Raw genomic sequence first — 23,116 nt, 5'->3', positions numbered from 1 at the left:
ATTTTGAAAATAAAACAGACCTACTTTGCCCTCCTTCATTTTAAAAGCAAATATTATGCGTATGTCACTTCAAATTACAATGTCAGGAATTTTGGCTCGTGTTCACTCACTTGAAGGTTCATGAGTGGTTGAAACCGGTGGGGGAAACTTGAACAAACATGGGTGAATATTGTACTTACGGGAGGACCTACTTTGTTGATTTTGAAATTGTTTGATAATCTATCATTCGATCTACATAAAATGTCAGGGTAATTGATATGTGCGAATGTGTGTGTGAACGTCCCAAAGTCAAATGTGTCAAATGATTTCTGGTAGCCATAGCAGCTGTTGAACATAGACAAAATTTCCATCAGAGCTATAGGAAAGGATCTTCCTGGGTACTGTTTTAAATGCTTTTAATCTAAAATTAAAACTAAAATGCAAATTGTTTCCACCAGTTTCTTAAAGAACATTGTCTGCGCAATTGATTGTAGAAGGGGCAGCACATTAAACTGTATATTCACAGCTCTGTGTGATGAGGATTCTAATTTACCTTTAAGTATTGAAAACACTTCCAGAAAATCCTTGATAATTATTGTATCAATAATTTGTATCAAGGGTCTTCATTTGCCTTCAGCTTTATTAGGTTTTTTCTGCCTCCAGCACAATTTACCACATACTGAAAGAAACTGCACATTGACTGTAGTGAAACAACTAGGAAAGTGAACACCAAGGCCCAGCTCCTTCTCCCACCTGCTTTCCTTTCTAGTTTTCATCCTTTTCCCACGAACATCTTCTGCTCCTTTCAGAAGTCTTGCCTCTCCATACAAACAATTCAGGCTGGGAGTCCAGAGCTCACTCGCATCCTTCTCCATGGAAAGCGCTGTCTATTAATAGAACTGCACGCAGCTAATGAGCAAAAAGGGCTCTGGGGGCTTGGATAGCAAATGCTGAGGGCTGACGTTGTTTGCAAAATGGAAGGGTGAAGGTAAGGGAGGATTCCTGAATTTGCAGCCAGCCCCAAAAGTCTGAGACAGCTTCATTTTGCTGACCCCAAATGAGACCAAAAGGATTTTCCGGATTTTCCAATTTTTGCACCTGTTATCCAGAACTGAGTAACTTCTGGATATCATACACTCTACCATCTCACTCTTGATGAAATTTTACTTCCACACTTAATACATATGTGACTATTAGGTTGGGTAGTTGAAACAGGGTCATTAATGAAGAGTTTATACTCTCTGCCTCTGAGTAGACACATAAGCTTCTCCTAATCAGATCAGAAGAGATTGGTAGGATTATGTAAATAGGAGATCGCTACCAAATTTGCTTTCGTCTTCTCTCTTTGTCCCCCCCCCCATAATCTTTGTGGATGAGGATGGGGATTATAAATAGTATAGTAATCTTTTGGCCCGTTACATTTTTGTACAGAAAAACCATTCAATATGGTACTTCTTACGGTCAGCATAACTTTGTGAAATTTCTTCCTTAATATTTTTATATCTATTTCCTCCCTTCCGAAGAGTCATAATATTAAGTGGGTATTTTTCCCTTTTTCTTTTAGCTAAAAGATGAATGAGGTGAGGGGAAAAAGTGCTGAGATGATCAAAGCATACCAATTTCTATAGAAATTTGTCCCGAAAACGTTCTGAAAATACTGTATATGCTTTGGAAAGGTTCAATCAATTAAAAGAAAATGGTTCTCTATCCTGCAGGGACCAGTCTAGGCAGCAGCCAGGAGTCAACAGTATATTGAAGGCTCACATGGAGGATACACACTACTCTTGCCCAGTATTGAGGACACTTAATGATAAGCGGTTCTAGCCCAAATTAAGTTCAGGGACGGTGATTATGATCTTTTAAACTTCAGGATTTTCCCTAATCAGTGTGGATCGAGAAGAAAAAGGGGAAGTGAAAGCGAAAGGGAAAGGGGAAGGGGAAGGGAAAGGAAAAGTCGTAGATAATTGGTAAAGAAGGAAGATACGACAGCTACAACGAAATAATTATTTTTTGTTTTTTTATAGGACCGAACACACGTGGCGCTCAAAGGTTCAAAACACCGGAGCAAACGCTTCAGAGGCAACAGTTTCCGCAGGGAATTAGAACAGAGAGCCCACAGTTTCGCTGCCTACCCGGACCTTGCTTTCCGCGCGTGGTCGGCTGATTTGCTACTGCCGGGCTCCCCGGTTAGAGTTTTGCTGGGGGAAGCTCCTTGGCCTCCGTCTCTTTTTCTCCCTCCTCGCTTCTCGGGGCTCCACCAATGGGGGAGCAGGGCCTAGCAGCGCCAGGCTTTAGGCCAACATGATTGATGCCCTCGGAAAGAGGCGAGAGAAGGAGCCCACGGGCGCGCATGTTCCCCCTCCCCACCCTCTCTCCTCCTCCTCCTCCTCCTCCTCCTCTCCCCGCTTTTCCTTCCTCAGCTTCCGGCCGTCTTTTTACCTCTTCGGGAGCAAGTGAAGCGAGACCAGAAAAGCTGCGTGTATTTTTAAAAAATTTCTAGCACTGAATCAGGAGGAGGTGGCGGTGGCGGTGGCGGAGGAGGGGGCAAAGTCACCCTCTTTGGGGTGGCTCTCGGCCCAGCATGGATCACTTAGGGGGGCACCACCTCCACCAGAGCCACGCCGAGCCCATTAGCTTTGGAATCGACCAGATCCTGAATAACCCGGACCAAGGCAGCTGCATGATCTCCAATGCGCGGCTGCAGGACGCGGCGGACTACGGCCTGGGAGGATGCGTGGTGAGCAGTGCCTACAACCCCATGAGTGGCCACTACGGCTCGGCCCCCGGCGGTGGAGGGTCCTCCTCCGCCGGGGGCTACAGCAACGGCGGCGCCTGCAGCATGGCTTCGCTGGCGGGCTCCTACAACCTCAACGTCGGAGTCGGGGCCATGAACGGAAATAACCTCAACGCGGCCGGGGGCGTGATCCGAGTGCCGGCACACAGACCCATGGCCGGCGGCGTCCCCCAGCCACTCCCCACTGCCGTGCCCACCGTGAACAACCTGACGGGGCTGACCTTCCCCTGGATGGAGAGCAACAGGCGCTACACCAAGGACCGCTTCACGGGTGAGTGAGAGGCTCCGGGGCTCTTTCCGCCCCGCGCGAGTTGCCGGCGCCTTTCAGCGCTGCCTCCCCGCTGTCTCCCCGCTCCTGCCTCCGGCAAGCCAGTTGGCTGGATAGCCTCCCTCTCCTGCCCTCCAGCGAGAGAATCCCGGCCTTGCTCGCATTCGATTTGCAACCGCTTTAATTGAATCGATTGGTTTGATTTGATTTATAAACAGCGTTGACGGATGTGCCTTAGCTGTATGGCCCGAAAGAGCAGCGGTGCCAGAAATTCAGAAGGCTAAACGTCAAGTAGCAAGCGTTTCCTAATACTTTTCATGGCGACTTGATTATCCTTATTAAATTAACGATGTTTTATAGCATAATTAGGACGAGCTTTCACACTGATTAAAATTTCTACGGAAGAGATACCGTACCATCTTTCTGAAACTCTTACCACTTCTCTCAGAAGCTCAAATCGGCGGGCAAATAATCTCGTTGCCTAGCCTTTATGCAACTTTTAGAAACATTTAAACATTCAATTTTACTTTCTTGGGTCAAGCATGTTGTTTCAACATTTTTAAATTAAATCATGTACCCGCAATGTAGGTTCTTTTCCAATTTTCTATATTTCGTTCACGAATATATATATTTTGCCCACCTCATTTTCGCTCATAAAAGGCGTCCAACGGTAACAACATCTCTTAGGAACACTATAGATATGGCTAGAATCTATACTATAATACTATAATAACCCTATAGCAATCACTATCCCCGACAACATCATTATCTCTCTGTATGTTTATGTGTATGTAACATACTTTATGTACACAGAGACATACAGTTATCAAACGATTTCATATACATAGTTCACCAACTTTTGTTAGTATATATAGTCCAAGTTGGAAAATAACTAGGTTTTAAAAATGTACCATCAGTAGAATTTCAAAACATAGAAATCGTAAATTGAACAAATAATGCGTCTGTCTACATATTCCCTGATTAGGTTTATTCTGCGTAATTGTGTGCATCCCTCACAATTACTGTTATAAATTATGGAACGTGGGAATACGGATAAAAATATACATTTAATACACATAATATACATTTCAGCCAGACGGTACAAAAATGATATTAATACCGGTAGCACTGAAAGGGAGAGTGCCAGAAAATGATCTATAGTTGAGTCCAAGAACGATCTATACTTGAATCATTCAAGTATAGATCAACTACACTCCGGCCAGGTTCATCTTTTCCTAGAAGTATGGGGCATGCATAACCCATAAATTGGCACCTTTATTATTCCACGTGCCTTAAAAAGGGCAGGGGAGGAGGAGAAAAGAGAACAAATGTCAGTTCGTTGTTTAATGGCAAATCTATTGGAAGATAAATCTTAGCAATTCAATGCTCTTTCCAAATCTCCCAGATTTACGCTCATCCCGCCCCTCCCTTCAACCAGGATGCCACAAACAATAATGGTAATTATATTTCAATTTTAATTTAAACAGCGAGCCCCGACCTTCATCAATAAAGGCTCCCATTATCTGACGCTTCGGAGCAGGATACGACCTCCTGTCCCCAGGGCTAGCCCTTTACCTGGCTTCCAGTCGGGGCGGAGAGATTATTACATGCAGATTAGAGTAATGGTTGCTGCGATGTCCCCGGCAAGACGGACGGGCAGATCGAGGCTGTGGCGGCGCGATCTTGCTCTTTGACGCTGTGCTCTGAAGGGAGCCCCACGGCGTTCAATGGCAGCAACTCCCGGCCTGCAATAGTAAATCCAACCGGGAGTCATCACCACTAAACAAGGGGAGCAATTTCGGACTAGACGAGGCCAGGAAGGAGGAAAATTTCTCTTCGGTTGTAGGCACCCGCTCCCGCAGGAAGGGACGCGCCCCGGTCCGCGCAAACAGGCCTGTAATCCGGGTTGTACTGAGTTTTGAATTGCCCGCCACGCCTCAGTTTCTTTGGTTGCTTTTCCTTGAATGGCGGAGAGAAATCTTAAACAGCCGCGGAAGCTGGGGAGAAGGGAGACCGGCGCTTTTTGGCAGCGCGGGCCATGCCTGAAACAGCTTAACCCGAAGACGCGACGACCCAGGCGGCCGCTTTATTTATTTCGCCTGGCCGTCGCCAGACTGGGGGGTCTTTAGGCCTGCTGGATTACACCGCCACCGCCGCCAATTAGCAAGAGGTGGTTCTTTCGAAATTTCCACTCGCGAGGGCGCAGACGCGGCTGAGGGCCTTGCAGCCCGAAAAAGCCTTCGCCCTCCCTGCCGAGGGGCTGCTGCAAGTGAGGCTGGGTCGTTTTAGTTCGGAACAAATCCTCCTCCGGCCCGTCCTCATCGGGCTTTATATATATTATATATAAGAGAATTTTTGGTTCGTTCTTCGGAAAGAAGAGATTTTGTTCTTCTACAGAGGCCTAACCTTGGCCTTTTTTTTTTCCCCGCCGTCCTTCCGCCGAGGGCCTCTGCTGGGGAAATGCGAACCATATTGGCGTGGGGAGAGCGAAGGCTGTGAGGAGCTGTTTAGAGCTATTTGTGGCAAAATCAGCCTCGGCACCGCCGAACAAGGTTCGTAGAATTTCCCTCCGTTCCTTGTTCGGTTCGGGAAACTGCTGAACTTTACAGGAGAGTACAATACCCAGATCAGGCAAGCTCAGAGAGATCTCAGGTGAGATAACCGGATGTTGCTGGTAAATTAACCAAAAGTCGCTAATTTCAGTTTTGGGATTATTTGCTGTGTTTTTAAATGGATTTGCTGCCACTAAACGAGATACAAACAAAATCAGGTATCTAGGAGAGTTGGCGATAGATTGCAGTGATATTCTATTTTAAACACTATTGTCAACTTCCTTCTATTTCTTCCCGTAGTTCCCAGGTACACTTTTCTATGCCTCTCTGGCATCTGGTTAGTATCTTTCCAGAAAGTGCTCAGCCTTAGAGAGAGGGGAAGAGGGTACAGGTAGATAATGCCCCCCCCTTTGACAAAATAAATGGACCAAAATAAAATCCCTGCAAGAGAGTCTTAAATCAGAGTTCTTTTTGTTGCTGTTGTTGGTGATTTTGGTGTCAGTAATAGAACTGTAAACATCTACTTAAGTTAGGAAGATTTTGGAAAATAGGTTTGTTAATTATAGCTGTCACAAGTGAAATATATTCTTAGAGAAATTTAAAAGGTGCCTTCTTTAATTGCTCATGTGCAGAATAATTATGTAAAGCCATCTAACTAAAACAAAACACTACAATTGCAGTGGACACTACAATTATCCTGATAGTTTCAGTCCAACGATGCTACAAAATTTATAACAAGTCACATTTCCTAGATTTAAAATTAAAGCCATAAATGAAGGAATTCCAAAGAATGTCAAAGTAACTCAGAGTAATTATGTCTAGAATAATTCTTGGAAAGCATTCCTGTGCTGCTGCTTTCACTTCCTGCTTCCTTCAATAACACTTTTCTTAGCTTTATGAATTAAAACATTTTCCTTAGTTTTATGATTTACACTTGACATTTCTTGGGAATGTGTTCAAGTGAGTGAAGTTGGGAGGCAAATATATTTAAGGTTATAAATAAAATAGCAAAATATATATTCCCATAAGCATTATTTCAATTGGTAATTGCATGAACATTTATGAATAAATCAAATATCAAAAGCAGATTTTGATAATGAGACAGAGAGATTTATCCCACTTCCATACACATAATTGTGCTCACTATAATTGCAAGCCGAGTTATGTGACGTACAGAGTTAGTTCCATTGAGTTCAGTGGCACTTAATTCTGAACAAACTGGACTCATCTTTAGTATCGGAGTCAGCCCAATGCATATTTACTTAGACATTATCCCAATATTTAAAAAACTTTTTTTCGTTCATATGAAGGTTATTGTTTACAGTCTATATAATACATATCTTTTATCCAGAGAGAGTGGCTCAAACTTCAGAAAGAACTGCCTGTTTAATTAGGTTTATTTTGAGTTAACTCCTGTGGATTTTTCTGAGAGTAAGAACTTTGCCCAGGGTTATGGACTTCAGTAAAAAAACGATCTTCAACAAAATAAAAACACATAAAAATGAAAAATGAAAGTGTACTTTGATGATTACATAACTACTAAGGATATGAATAATCATCATAATTTTAAAAAGGTTGTCAAAACAATGAAAAGTGGGGTGAACTGGAATCCCAGATTTGGATTTTTTATAGGGAAGGTTTTCAAGCTCTCTTTTGTTCCAAAGTCTTAAATAACAGCAGCTCAATAATGCTCTTATTCAGGCTGCAGAAGTCTGAACCTTTATTTTTACGTATTTTCTCCCAGATAACATTCAAATGATTGGGCTCTACATGTACACAGTTTTGATCGCTCTGCTCCTAGCTTGCAAGGTAGATTTGGCGCTCCAAACAAGGATTTCTCCCCTCCCCATTCATGCCCCCTGCCCGCTTCGTATATACCCTTCATGTGCTCTTCTGCCACAGAGCTCACTTCTTGCAGAGAGTCTGGTGCCTCCATATTGGGATCCACCTGGGGACATGGGAAAGCTGCTCCACAGCAGCCCATGAATAAGGAAATATTGGTGGGTTCTAAAAGAGAGGTTTGTGCTTGGAAAAGCAAGGAGGAGATTGTGAGCCCTGTGACCAAGCCTTCTCTGTGCCTTCCTACTTCTCTGTTTGACTCTTGGTGTCTGTCTTTCTGTCTCTCCTCTGCCGCTGCTCTGTGGAGTCCTTCCTGATCATGTCACCGCTTACTTCTTTGCCCCCCCCCTGCCCGCCCTGTCTCCCCCTCCAGTGGCCCTCTCACCGTTCACTGTAACACGCCGTATAGGTCACCCCTACCAGAACCGGACGCCCCCCAAGAAGAAGAAACCGCGCACCTCTTTCACCCGTCTGCAGATCTGTGAACTGGAAAAGCGCTTCCACCGACAGAAGTACCTGGCCTCAGCCGAGAGGGCGGCTTTAGCCAAGGCTCTGAAAATGACTGATGCCCAAGTCAAGACCTGGTTCCAGAACCGGAGAACAAAATGGAGGTAAGCACACCAAGCAAGTGAGCTGTTGCTACTGTTGCTGTGCTGGAACATGTTTTCACCCACTGGACTAGTCACTTCCTGGGCCATCAAGACTCTCTACAAACCTCGAGTAGGTTTTTTCCCCCCAAACTTCTCAGTGGGAGTTGATCAGGAACAGGGGTGATTTCCTGGGGTGAGCATGATTAGATCTGGTCTGCCAAATGTGAAGCATGCCCCAAGGATCTACTGGGCACAGATCCAGTGATTCCTGGAAGAAGTTGGTCCCATTGGGAGTCATTTAGGAATCAAAGAACATGTTTGAGTTCCTGTTTAAAAGTTCTTTGTAGGAGGCCTTCCCCAGCATGGTCCCTCCAAATGCTTAGCAAACAGAGTAGTGGAGCTCGTGGGAAATATGCGTCTTGCAATTTTGGCATATCTGGAGGGAAATTGATGAATGTTGTGCAGTTTTAATGTCAAAGGGATTAAGAGTTGTATCAGCATTCATATTTTTTTAATTTGACTATTGATCCTACCATCCAATCCGATATATAATATTTATTTAATTTCATATATATCACTAAGTGTTCATACTTCTTTTTGAATGTGTCCCTTTATATGTAATACATAGACATTGTTTTTACCTGATTCACCTGCTGCTTCTCCTTCAGTTAATGTACATTAACTACTTCAGGCTAGCTCCTTCTTATTTCTCGGTAAAGGAGCCTCTTTTCTTTGAGATCTCTGATTAGTCAAAGTTATTCTAAGCTTAAATTAGGAATCTCTGTATCTTATTTACGCCATTTCCCCCCAAAACATGACGAGTAGATGGGTTGGATATAAACTCCCATAATTCCTAGACAACACAGTTGGGAATGGAGTCCATCTTCTTTAACCATTGAGATACATGTACAGGACTTCCTGTCCATCATGTGACTTTTGTTGTGGTGGAAAATATTTCAATCATCATATATTAGCTGCTGTCTCCCATTTGTTTTGCTTTGGAAACGAGCAATCTTTCTGATCTATTTTAAGCTTGGAACAGATGCTTTGAAAGCTGATTGGTTAAAGCTGAGTCTTGGTTTATTGGCTGATGGACTGGAAATGGTGGGGAGGGGCTGGTTCCTGTGAGTTGCCATTCAAAATGAAGACAGCCAGGCTTGTTGTGGAAAGACAGCTTCCGTTGCTAGAGCTACAGGAGAAACAAACCAAGGAAAACTTTTGCACGGTGAGGTCTGATGCATCCGGTCTTCAGTCTTCGGAAACAAGTAAGGAAGTTCAGAGGCTGTACTATATGTACCATCTCTCATTCTGGGTGACTCTTCACCCACCTTACGAGCAGAATAGAGGTAGGGCTGCCATCACCCACAGCAGAATCCCAAGCCATTTCCTTTGCTATCTTATGACTCAGCAATAGATTGGAGGGAGGTGGCTAGAAGTGGCTTAACCCATTAGTGTTCTCTATTTCTAGAAATGTCTTTAAAATATTGGATAAGCGGCTCTAACATTTTTTGTTCCTTGTTCTACTTCTGATCTTTAAGTTGTCTAGGCATATGTTATCATTGCTTAAAATATTGTTCCTGGGATATTGAGGGTTTGCACCGAGCAGTCCACAGGTACTGAGGGCAAAATTTCATTGTTGGGACTGATCTAGAACAGGAGAGGTGAGCTTTCTTTCTATTGCTAGGACTGATGCAAACTGTGAGCAGCAGAGGAGAGAGACTTTTCATGGCAGCTAGAGCAGGGGTGTCAAACTCGCATCGTCACGTTATTGTCATGTGACGTATTGTGACTTTTTTCTCCCTTCGCTAAAATGGGGGGTGGAGGTAGGCAGCACATGACGCATCTGGCCTGCCGGGCCGTGAGTTTGACACCTCTGAGCTAGAGACACCTAGGAGCTAATCTTTATTAAAGCAGCTTCCTGGATAGATGAACTAGATAGGATTGAACAGAGTCCCTTGAAAGAATAACTCAAGGACAATCTTATTTTGCAGTTGCAATAATTTTTAATGTAATCTGATCAACTAGATTGTCCGTGTATACTATCATAAATATATAGCCTTAAAATTCATATAGTTCCTAGTGGTTTTATTATAAAAAGTCTTCCAGACACTACCATGAAGCCAGATATTAACATCCTGCTTGAAAATGACTATAGTTTTGGGAGGCAAACAAGCTATCTCCCATCTAAAATTTTAAACAGATACTTTGTCTTTGCCTGGACTTAAGGAGGCAATATAGGTAGAGTACTTGGTCTTTTCTCAGTGTAAGAAGAGGAGAATCACTTCACAAGAAAGTTATATGCTGTAATAGACATACAGTATATTACTCAGTTCTGACTTTTTACAGCCCTGAAAATTTTGGTCCTTACATCCACATAGGGAGTCTATAGTATTAGGGTGGAAAATAAACAGTTTCACCTTTGAAAAAAAGAGTCAGCAAACATGAAGTATTTTCTCAGAATAAGGATATGGATGGGGAGGGGACTAGAGATACTGAAGTTCAATAAAAATATAAAATGCTAGCATCCTGAATACAAGTATTCCTCGACTTACAGCAGTTCACTTAGTGACGTTCAAAGTTACAATGTGATTTATGACCATTTTTCTTATGACCATTGCAGCATCCTCATGGTCACATGGTTTACATTTGGATGCTTGACAACTGATTCACATTTATGACGGTTGCAGTGTCCCGGGGTCATGTGATTACCTTTTGCAACCTTTTGACAAGCAAAGTCAAGGGGGGAACTAGTTTCACTTAACAACCATGTAACTATTTTAACAACAGCACTGATTCACTTAACAAATGGGGCAAAACTTACTTAACACATTTCTCACTTAGCAACATAAATTTTGCGCTCAATTGTGGTCATAAGTTGAGGACTACATGTAGCAAGCCAATATGTGAGTAATGCTAGTAATTATACACTAACATATTAAGGTAAGGCTTGTAATCATATTGTCAATGCAAGTGGATACCAGTTATCTAGAGATACAAATGCTAACAAATAGAATCATTTTTTTTAAAAAAGCTACAACCAACCAAACTAAAAATAAGGACACCCAATGCATTTTAAAATATATATATTCTATTTGCAAATGCACTCCAAATTAAAACAATATCTTTTCTTTTTTATCTTTATTAAGAGATTTTATACGCTAATAAAAATCAAGATATTATATAATTGAAAAGAAAAAGAATAAAGAAAGCAGAGCAAGTGAATAAGTACAAGACATAAATAAGGAAAGAAAAGAAATGGAAAAAAAACACATCAAGGTTTGGCTTTCAACTTACTTTATAGCAGTTACAAATTTTTCATCTATCCTTCCTCTTTATAGTTACATCATAATTCCCTTCTTCCCATATTTTTCTCTTTCTAATTATCAAATCCATAAATCATTCATTCATTTTTTTCCATTTTCAGCAAAAAGTCCATAAAGGTTTCCAGTCACTAATAAATGTATTTGTCTTCTTCCTAATCAAACAAGTCAGTATTGCATTTTTGCAAGTTTTGCCATCTTTACCAATCATTGCTCTGTTATGAGTATTTCAGAATCTTTCTGTCTTTGTGCATATAGTAGTCTTTCTGCTGTTACCATATATAAAGAAAACAAGTTTCTTCAAGTCGTACATTAAAAAAAAATCAGGTTTCCTATATATTAATCTTTAAAATTCTTTGCATTATTGTATGTATTTGTACCCAAAATTTTCTATTACAAGTCCATTATGCATGGTAAAATAACCCTTTGTGTTTTTCACATTTCCCACACAAACCAGGTATCTTTATACATTATGGATCTGGTATCATATACCAGCAGTACCTCATTTTAGATTTGTCTAAAAGTGAGAATATTTAAATAGATGTTTAAATATTTAGTAGTTGACATTACAGTACTTCCTCTTTTATACTTATGCCCATAATTGATCATTGGAAGAATTCATGGTTCCAGATGTTATAATTCCATTTGAAGTACAGCATGTTAAACTTTTTTATTAATCAGTGTCTCATAGGATATCTGGACTTCTTGGCCCCTATTTAGTTAGCAGACTTATTAATAATTAGAACATTTTGGATCTTCTCTCTCTCTCTCTCTCTCTCTCTCTCTCTCTCTCTCTCTCTGGGTACATTATTCATTTTTGTAACGGCGATAAAACATTATAAACAGGGCATTTGTGTTATTGACATTTAATCATGAATGAAGAATACATTTCTGTTTTTTTTAATTTGATGTGTCCATCTGTAATATCACTATAAGCTGTCTTATACTATAAATGTGTCCTGAAAATGCTATTAAGGACGCAATCCTATGCCAATGTACATAGGAATAAGCCCCACTGAATAAGTATTTCTAAATAAGCATGTGTAACATAATAATTAGCTTAAATTATATATACAGAGAAATTCATATTGTAAAAGAGCCAGGAAAGGTGTTAAAGTAAGAAGAGGCCCAGGCTTGTGTCTGACCCCAGGCGTGAAAGCTCACTGGTTGGCTTTGTGCCATTTATTGCCCGTCATTCCAGCTGTCTCCATTGGACTGCTGTTGGGAAAATAGGCAAAGGAAGTGTAAACTGATGGAGTAAAAGCAGAATTGGATATAAAACAATTAAATTAATTATTGTAAGTAGAGATTGAGGGCAGAATTGATATTGAGTTTTGTAGGCTCAGAGGGTTTTATATCTCAATTTTAGAAATTGGTGTTGAAGTATGCCTTCTCATAACACTTTAAATAGGTAACATATTCAGGCCCCAGAGGCATTTTTTTCCTCAGCCCAAGAATCTAATACCTTCCTTATATGTGGGTTTCAGTTCCCCGAATTCCCCATATATCATGTTTACTGCTGAGAATTCTGGGAATTTTCTAACACCCAGGTTGGAGAAATGTGATGTAATTGGTAGGTCTTGGTAGTTTTCTTTTGAAATGAAAAAGGTTATGAAATAGCCTTTACCTATGAAAGCTTCCTGGCTTTTATGTGTTTTAATATCACCAATCTGAACTGTTTTTGACTTTGCTAAATATCATGTTGCCATACAGAATCATCCAAAAAGCCAAGGATTCAACCTGTCTGAAAGCTGGCAAGAAAAAAGAACTTATTTTGCACACTTGCCACCAGCAAAGCCTAAATTATACACAACCAAGATAAAAGAATGCCTGGAAAATTATTGCAAGGAAAGAGACATGGACATGGTTGGTATAAATAATCAGTCCAGCTCTTCATGAGGTACCTGTGTGGCCCATCAGGTTATTTAGGATGGGCATGTTCCAGGTCCGTTCCTTTAAATAGTGCCATCTAGTGGGACTTCAGAAGCAATAGCAATAGCACTTAGCAATAGCACTTAGATTTATTTATCACTTCACAGAGCTTTACAGCCCTCTCTAAGCAGTTTACAGAGTCAGCATATTGCCCCCAACAATCTGAGTCCTCATTTTCTGACCTCGGCAGGATGGAAGGCTGTGTCAACCTTGAGCTGATGAGACTCAAACTGCCTAACTGCCAAATTGCAAGCAGTCAGCAGAAGTAGCCTGCAGTACTGCATTCTAATCTCTGCGCCACGCAGCTGTTACCCCTGTCCCTTGCCCCTTATCTTATGGAATACTTTCCCCTTAAGATTTGGCATCCCTCATCCTTTTATCTTTCCAGAAGAGTGTAAAGGCTTAACTGTTCACCAAGGCATTGGAAAAGGTAAGGTTGGAGATCTGAAGATTGTTCTGTTCAATGGATTGGATATTGTTGGCTAGGCACAAGGTTGTACCATATTTGGTTTTTATTATTATTTTGAGTTGTCCAGAATTGTCCACAAGAGAGTCTTTCAAATAAATAACCACCTACCCAAACAAATGACTTCTGTGTAGATTTCCGGGGAGCAGTCCTTTTCATATTAACCTGGACAGTCAGTGTGGTGTAGTGATTAAGGTGTTGGGCTAGGAGGATGGAAACCTAGGTTCTAGCTAGCCTAATCCTAGTCTTGGAATGCAGCTGCAGCCAATCTCTTCCTCACTGACAGGTTCTGCAACAAGCTAGGTGATAAACAGAACTCTTTGATAACTGTTACTGTGAGAACTAAGTGAATGCAGTGCAAAACAAGCAGACTCTGCACTTAATTGCAACAAATGCTAGGAAAAATAATCCTTGGGCAATTTTTAAAAAAAATTCACAAAAAGCCTGCTTATCTTATATATCAGGCATATAGCTCGTCTTCTATGGCTGCAAAGTTTTCTAGAATGTTTGTTTCCTTTCCCTGCAGTTTGTGGGTTTGTGATGATTTTAAGGGATAAAATGGATGCCTTAAGCTTTTCTGATACTTATGAACCCTTCTTTAAGAATAGGCCTTACCCATCAATGCAAAACCTGGAAAGGCTTATGGTTAACAAATGTAACAGGACAACAGAAGAGTTCAAAGTGCAGCACTATTGATTTTGTCTTTAAAATAATAATTTAGTGAGACAGATTGGATTGGGAAAAAGTGACTGGCCCAAGTTACCCAGTGACCTCATTGGTCCAGTGTTTAGCAACCATTTGAAGTTGCAACAGTATAAAAAAGTCAGATTTTTGATCAATCTTTGCGTATTTGACTATTGCAGCATCCTATAGTTGCAGGATTACTATTCAGGCATTTTGTAGCTGGCATGCATTAAGGACCATTACAGAATCCATCATCACATGATTGCTATTTGTGTGCTTTCCAATCGGCTGGTGTCAAGCAGAGTTAATGGAAAATGCGGAAATAAAACCATAAGTCGTGATTACATGATGTTATGCTTAAAGACTATGGTGACTCACTTAATAACAGACTGGGAAGTATGGTCATAAGATTTTTGTCTTAGCAGCTGCAGTTTAGCAGCCACAGATTAGCAACAGAGCTGCTGGTCCCAATTTTGACAGCTAAGCAAAGACTTCCTGTATTCTAATGCACCAGGGTTTATTTCAGAATAGATGTGCACAGGATTTCATTCCTTTTGTAATTAATATATGCTGGACTGTACTCAGAAGCAAATATTTCTCTCTTTTTTTGACAATGTTTCCAAGGTCCCAGTGCAGTCTGGATGGAACTTCTCCCATGAGACATTTCTTCTCAGTGCCAGGAAAGCTTTACTTGAATTTGCATATTTGCAATTAAGGCAATGAAAGTCTGGCTGAAGAGCTGTAACTAAGCTGCTTTCTATTGCAGTCTTGAAACAAATTGAGGTGGGACACAGTGCTTACTTTATTCTTTCCCTACTGCCACCCCCCAAGCCTGGGCTTTGTTTTTTGTTCTTTAACAAATTACTGCTTTTCTCTGCCAAGTGAACAACTTGGCTAACAGAGAAAAATATTCCATACTGAAATTAATAAATCTGTTTTCACTAATTACAAACACAGCTAAAGAGCAACAGAAGAAGCCCAGTTACATTTCTCTGAGTCAAAACAATATTAAATATGCATCAGGAGTAAATTTGTAGTGGAAAGAAAAGGGTATTTTTTATTCATGCACTTTTTTTTGTGTTAGAGAATGAGCAGAATATGGCTTTAGAATCCTTCTCCCAGTACACACACAGACCCTCACACAGTGCATTTGTAGACACACACATATACAAAGGGCTTAATTTAAAACATATTGTTTATATGAAAAATTAACACGCATTTAAACTATTTATTCTAAACATTCCCTTCAAAAAATATTGGATCAAGGCTCCCATCCTTCTCAGTCATTGCAAATGCTGAGAACAATAGTCCCAAATAACCAGAAGGCACCAGATAGGATGAAAAAGGCATAAATGCCTGCTACTATGTGGATAGATAGATAGATAGATAGATAGATAGATAGATAGATAGATAGATAGATAGATAGATAGATGGATGGGGGGGGAAGGAGGGAGGGAGGGAGGCAGTTTCTTCACTTTATTGCATTAAGATGGGGTATTTTTAGACCATGGTTGTTAAATGAGTCACATGTAGCTATGTCTATTCAGCACCCTAAAACAAATAATCCCCTCCCACACACACATTATGTCCTAGGCGGGTACAGTATACAAATCTTTCACAATACACACCTTCAGTTTTGTGTTAATCAACTCTAAGGAGTTTTTTTTATAGTTATGTGTGTATGTAAAAATTCCACATCTATAGCATCTAATTGTTCATCTACTCCCAAACTGTTGCACATTTATTTGAGCATGCAGTCTTTTTTAGTTCTGGTACTTCCTTATCTATGGACGTAGGTATATTCTTTCTCTCTCATGTTTTGGCTGCTGCAGTGCCTTGAAGGGATGAAGAGTGGTGGTGGCACAGCGGTTAGAATGCAGTACTGCTGGCTAACTCACTGCTCACTGCAGGAGTTTGATTCTGAACTTCCAAGGTCTGTAAAATGAGGACCCATATTGTTGAGGGCAATGTGCTGACTCTAAACTGCTGTAAAGATGGCTGTAAAGCACTATGAAGTGGTATATAAGCCTAAGTGCTATTGCTATTGGGTAACATTAACTCACTTGCTCTCAGAGAGGGGCGCTATTCAAATCTGCCAATCAGTTCTGAAATATTTTTAATAGGCAATTGATGGTTCTACTGTTAATACAGAAATGTTGGTCATGACCTAGTAAAAGTTAAGTATTTGAGGCCACAATGAATTCATAAAATCAGGTTATAAGCCTGCCTTGAAATCAGATTGATCTAAATACTGTGCCGTATTAAAGCTGTTTATGTTTAGGCCTTGCGTTTGTTTGTTTTTTTTGCATTTCCTCTTAGGTGTAATCTCCTATAAGTTACAGTGATATTAATAGGGCATTTTTTTGTGCAAAAAAGGCACAATTTACATCTAAACATAAATCACTCTCAGAAAGAGAGAGGTAAACTTCTCAAATATAGGTGGTCCTTGACTTACAACTACAGTTGAGCCCAAAATGTCCATTGCTAAGCAAATAAATTTTTAAGTGAATTGCACCTCATTTTATTACCTTTTTTGCCACAGTTGGTAAGCGAATCACTGCAGATATTGTTAAGCAAATCTGGCTTCCCCCATTGATTTTGCTTGTTGGAAGCCAGCTGGGAAAGTTATAGATGGTGATTATATGACCTCAGGACAGTAGAACTGTCATAAATACATGTCAGTTGCTATGTGCCAAATTGTAATCGTGTGACCATGAGGATGCTACAGTGGTGGTGAGTGTGAAAACTGGTCATAAATCACTTTTAAAGTGCCATTGTAACTTTGAAAGGTCATTAAATGAATGGTTATGAGGACTACCTGTAAGACAGAAATATTGTTTCTTTTTCCCATCTCCACTCTTCTTGAAAAGTATTGAAGTTTCTAGATTAATAATTTCCCTCTGCTTTAAGGAGTTAAACCTGCATGTACCACATTTCACTACTATCTTTTTTGATAATTGTTTCAATAATCTTTCCAGATCCAATGGAATCAAACTAAACCAATATCCCAGGCAGAAATTGTTTTATATTATGACTAAAAGTCTGATGGTTTGTGAACTGCAGCAATGGAAGGAGATCAATATCAATAAAGATAATAAAAAGGAATTTCCAGAATGACTTTTTTTTTAAAAAAGGTGCAGATTCTTGAAAATATTAACACTTGGGAGATTTCACCAGAATTTTGAACAGTGGAATGCTCTTCTAAGAATGGTCTTATTAGTTAGCGTATTGGCTTTAGCTTTGATGGAATTTGCTATATAATATAGGCCCCAGATTACTGGTTTCTGGCCTAGCTCACCATGTTGGGAGATTCACTTCTTTGTGTATTATTTCACTTCTCAAATTTCTAAGTCTAAGTCAAAGCAAAAATGTTTTATGGGAATTGGGGAGTAAAGGTGGTTTCAACCTGTGGTGATAACTGCAGATACTGGTATGAAAGGGAGAGAAAAGTCAAATCTTTCCTGACATTAGCATTCTCATCTGAAATCTTGTGAGATTTGGCATTCTTGCCCAAAATCTCAAAAGGATTTCAGATAGAAACACTAACCATTTATAAAATTTGGTGAACTATTCAGATATTAAAATAACATATCAAATGTATTTATTTTTAAGAATCTATATGGTCACTAAGAGTCAACAACAATTTGATGGCACATAATCACTATAAACAGGTAATCTATAATATTTTTTCTGGATTTCTGTTTTTTAAAGGCAGTTAAGAGTATTGTAGCATTTATTTTAAGATACGACAATTTTATTCTAAGCTTGTCAAAGCAGAATACTTGATGCATCTGATGACAGTAGCTCCAACAAGCCTGAAGTCTTCCCTTTCCTGTTTGAACACTACTACTTAAGAGATAATTTCTAAAATCCAGAATAAATTCCTTATGAGTCAGATTTAGGATAAAGTGATTGTGCACGAAAGAAGAGAGATAGATGAGTGCAAATAATTTCTAACTTGTCTTAAAAGAAACTTCAATTCATTCTTTTGATAGAAAAGCAGGATCTGGCACATGCCAGACCATAATACTAAGTTACAGAACTGGAAAGAGAACTGCTAACACCTTTCATACTTCTTCCAATTCTGACAGTTTTCTTGTAAACTCGTTTATTTTTCTGCCTCTCAAAGTTTCTTTTTCTTGGTCCCTCCCTTGCTTTCCCCCTTCCCTCTCCCCCCAGGCAATATCTTCTTGTGGACTTCTTTGCTCTTTTGATTATTTCCATAGTCCTTAAATAAAATAGAATTAAGGGAAATTATTTGTAGCAAAAAGGATGAAAGGTGTTATGTATCTCTTTGGACACCATACTGTGGCATGAGATAAATTCTTGTGAATTGAGTGGCACCAACTTTAGTTTATAATGGACTCTGTGGGATCTTTGATGGTCTCTCAGCTTGATTGTTTTATTGCAGACTTTCATCATGATGTTATCTACTTGGGTAATGAAATGTCTTCAAGCAAACAACCAAGCTCAGAGAGCACCCAGAACCCCACAGTTCAACCCTGACCCATATATATTATCTCATTTACAGTATCTGTTTTTATTTTTTGTTTTTCTCTTCAATGCTTCTGATTATGACATGTTTTAGATACTGTTAGTTGCTATGAGTGGTCGATGTGGACTAGATTAGTGTATAAATTTTCCAAGGATTTGAGGTGTTCTGTGTAATTGTGGTGCAGTTTTAAAACAAGAGGCATTCTTTTTATGAATATGAAGTAAATTTTTTTTTTTGCTTTAATTTATATGCCGCCCTTCTCCGGAGACTCAGGGTGGCTTACAATGCGTTAAGTGATAGCCTTCATACTTTTGTATATTTATACAAAGTCAGCTTATTGCCCCCACAATCTGGGTCCTCATTTCACCTACCTTTGAAAGGATGGAAGGCTGAGTCAACCTTGAGCCTGGTGAGATTTGAACTTGCAGTAATTGCAAGCAGCAGATGTTAATCACAGTGCTTTAGTTCACTGTATTACAGGCTCTGTATTCAGTAGATGGAGCAATGTTTAGAATCTGTAGGTTTTTTTCACATTTTCCACTCACATAAATGTGTAAGGACAGAATAATCAGATACATACCATCACACACACATACAGCTGATCCCTCATAATTCTAAAATTTAGCATCAACCAAATGACATTAATAGTTAATGGATGGATGCAGGTGCTGCTTCAGACAACGCATAGTTAAGCTATTGGCTGCCACTAGGATGATCATTGAGTCAGGTGGTTTCAAAGAAGGGCTAAGTCTTTTAAGGGGTGTTCCCTTTGTTACATGGATTCTCCATGCTCAGTTATTTAATATAAACTGGGCAGCAGGTTGCCTTAAATGTGTCTTTTCATTTTGGCTATGATAGAAGAGAAAAATCCTTGAGCATAAGAATGTTCCAAAAGATGGGAAGAGGTTGTGGTGAAATGGAATGGGAGTCAACTTTTACAAGTAAGGGGCATCTGTTGTCCTGCTGAAACATGACATACTCTGTGCATTTCTCTTAGGCGGCAAACTGCAGAAGAACGGGAAGCAGAGCGGCAGCAAGCCAATCGTATCCTCATGCAGCTCCAGCAAGAGGCCTTCCAAAAAACCATCAATCAGCCCATCCAAGCAGACCCAATCTGTGTTCACAATTCCTCCCTCTTTGCCCTCCAGAACCTTCAGCCATGGTCAGATGACACTTCCAAGATCACCAGCGTTACTTCTGTGGCCTCTTCCTGTGAGTGAAATCTTAACTTTGCCTATGCATGGACTCTTGATTACAGAGTGGCTGGCCTTATTCAGCATCATCCATAGAAGACACGGTTACCTATGAATGAGCCAGTGGCAGCAACCAGACAATGTCCCCTTGCTTGCCAAAGCTCTGAAAGGTCATACAGTGCTGGTCTAGTGGAGTGTTCTAATAAAAGGCAACAATTTCCTTCTTTGTTTTTCATCGACATCACCATCACTATCACCGTCTTCTTGAAAAGGGTGATATTGGAACATCCGAAAATTCTTTTGGAGAGAAAACAACCCAAGGTTCTTCCTTTGAGCCATTTTCAAGAAACAACTGCTATATCATTTTATCTGCCGTCAAGACAGGAGTTGTTCTCCCATGTAAGTATTACAGGCTGATCATTTTAAGAAAAACCACAATTGCAATCTGAATGAAGAATAAGAACCTTTTTTTAACAACAACTGCATCTCCTGCTGGTGCCCTTTTCTTAAAAGACATTTAGATTTTACAAATAAAATAAAATCTCGCACCTTTTTCTTTTGTCTTTTCCAAGATGAACTCTTTGGGTTTTTCTTGCTTTATTTCTTTTTGTTCTGTTGAAGGAATATTGATACTAGAATGACTGAGAAATGCAAAGCTTGCCTCATAAACTCTTGTGTGAAGGCTGAAATCAGTTTCACAGCTACCCACAAACTCTGCATTGATCAACTTATATTTTAATAACTCTGAGGCATCTGTGGCATTTTGCAGGGGTAATGCAGTTTTACTTGATAGATTATTTTGGTATTGTTGATGATATTGTTCAATATTTTATTTACTTTTGCTCAAGAAGTCAGCTCCACAAAAGAGGAGATGTGAATCAAACAGAACATCCTTTTCTTTCTATTTCTTGACCAGTAATTTCACGGTTTTCTTTTTATTGTATTGAGAAAAAGCTTGTGATTAATTTAAGCACTTCTTACAGCAAATTCCAAGAAGATACAAAATATCTAAAATATATAGGGGTTTTTTTGAGTTACTTTTTAACCTAGGCATCATTTATATTTAAAAAGAGATGGTACACACAGCCGATTTATCAAAAAGAAATATTTTAGTGAGTTTCTGAGATGCATTCTTTGGTTTGTTTTAAGTTATGCACTTATAAGAAGGTTTCTCTTTTGTGTAATCATTTTCTAAAGTGTTTGTGTAATTTATGTGGAAAAATGAATAAAAGGGGCAAAGTATTAGTCTCAATTATTAGAAATAACTTTTTTAAAATGACATTTCTTCAGCTGACTCTTGTGTTGATTTTTCTAGAGGAATATAGTTTCAAAAGTTGCCCGAAAGACCTACTTTGAGCTATGATAGAGAGGGGAATTTCTACTTTTTTAGTTTACTTCAATTTTGTATCCTAACAGCCATGAATTTAAGTATATTCTTAATTTCAAGCATAAAACTTGAAAATTAACCAAGGCTATAAACACACATAGTCCATCCAACCAGTTTTTCTCACTCTGGAATCTTCAAGAAATGCAAAACTATCATCTGTTTTCTAGCACATTTGGAGATTTTCAGTTGGCTAAATTGAATTATAAAATATATTTAAATATTAAATAATAGGTAAACTTTAAATCCAAATGGTTTAGTCTTTTTATGTCTAATTTTTAAGAACTGTAGCTTCTGTTGTTTGTAATGAAAAGGTAATCTTACATTAAAACAGAATGATGATTCTGTTTGTGTTCACATAAACAATGAACAAACATTAATATAAATAAATGAAGAAGCCGAAAAACTTACCGCAGCACAAATTCCAGCAGCTCAAAAATGCTCCAAGAACTGTCCCCATGAGTGACAGGCAGATTAAGCCCAGGGGGAGGCTCATCAACTTCCAAAACATATTGTTTTATATAAAGCCTCCTGCCTGCATATTATTTTCATTTTCTTGGCATCATACCTTAGTATAAAAAATGCTGGGTATTTATTTTTTAAAACTTTTTTACTTTATTAAATGATATTAATTTATTAGCTACCCACTCCACAAGATTCTGGGCAGCTTACAAATCCAAATATACAATTGAAACTGTCAACTGAAACAGTCAAAAGCATGAAACAAAATGGAGGATCCCAAACTACAAACAGCCATAGCAAAAACGTAATAGGGGCTCCACAGACACAATTCCTCCGAGGCCTGGGAACATAATTAATCAGGAATTAATGTTTGTAATAAATAATCTAAAAGGCACAGGCTTGAATATCAAGCACCATTAGATATTAAAGCATTGTTTGGAATCACACCTTTGAAGAGATTTAACCTTTAAGGAAAACAGCCATCTTTATAGCCTTATCTGGAATATCACCAGTTGGCTTCATACAATGCATTAAACCCTAAATAAATCTGATTAACAAAACACTAGTTTTGTGTTCCCACAACATGTTAAGCCCAAATAAACCATGTTAAATGATGGCCTGTTTCACATTGTGTGCTAAATCAATGACTGAATTTTCACTGTTGAATAACAATGTAGGGTAATTCCATTTTACCATAGATTAGTATATGGCATGAACCTAACCAATTCTATCTGAATATTATAGATTCTAGAAAGGGGAATGGATGTGTATATCGTACATGATTTCAAAAAGATGTGTTAATCACATTTTAAAATGTGTGCCTTGTTACCCCACCTCTGCCATCTCATTTCTGTACATAGAATAAAAAGGATACAATTTTGTCCTTTGTCTCAAGTACAATTTAAATTCTTTGTCTCAATTTAAATACTTAAATTGATTGTTACAAGATTTGCCAGATGATTAAGAGCCACGGTGGCGCAGTGGTTAGAGTGCAGTACTGCAGGCTACTTCTGCTGATCACCGGCTGCCAGCAGTTTGGCAGATCGAATCTCACCAGGCTCAAGGTTGACTCAGCCTTCCATCCTTCCGAGACTGGTAAAATGAGGACCCAGATTGTTGGGGGCAATATGCTGACTCTGTAAACCGCTTAGAGAAGGC

General features: G+C 39.4%; 1 protein-coding gene across 1 annotated transcript; it reads left to right on the top strand.

The window, feature by feature from the left end:
- The first annotated feature begins 2,560 nt into the window (after nt 1-2,560).
- On the top strand, nt 2,561-20,139 carry TLX1 (T cell leukemia homeobox 1). Its single transcript, XM_070945858.1, has 3 exons — nt 2,561-3,044; nt 7,842-8,043; nt 19,917-20,139. Exons 1-3 carry the CDS (start codon nt 2,561-2,563, stop codon nt 20,137-20,139), a joined length of 909 nt encoding a protein of 302 aa, XP_070801959.1.
- The last annotated feature ends 2,977 nt before the right edge of the window (nt 20,140-23,116 follow it).

This window comes from Pituophis catenifer, unplaced genomic scaffold (genome assembly GCF_029215685.1).
Source record: "Pituophis catenifer annectens isolate HBS135680 unplaced genomic scaffold, rPitCat1.0.hap2 SCAF_6, whole genome shotgun sequence".
In the NCBI taxonomy this organism is placed as follows: Eukaryota; Metazoa; Chordata; class Lepidosauria; order Squamata; family Colubridae; genus Pituophis; species Pituophis catenifer.
Note: the sequence above shows the minus strand (reverse complement) of the source record. Positions and strands in the feature narration are given on the sequence as shown.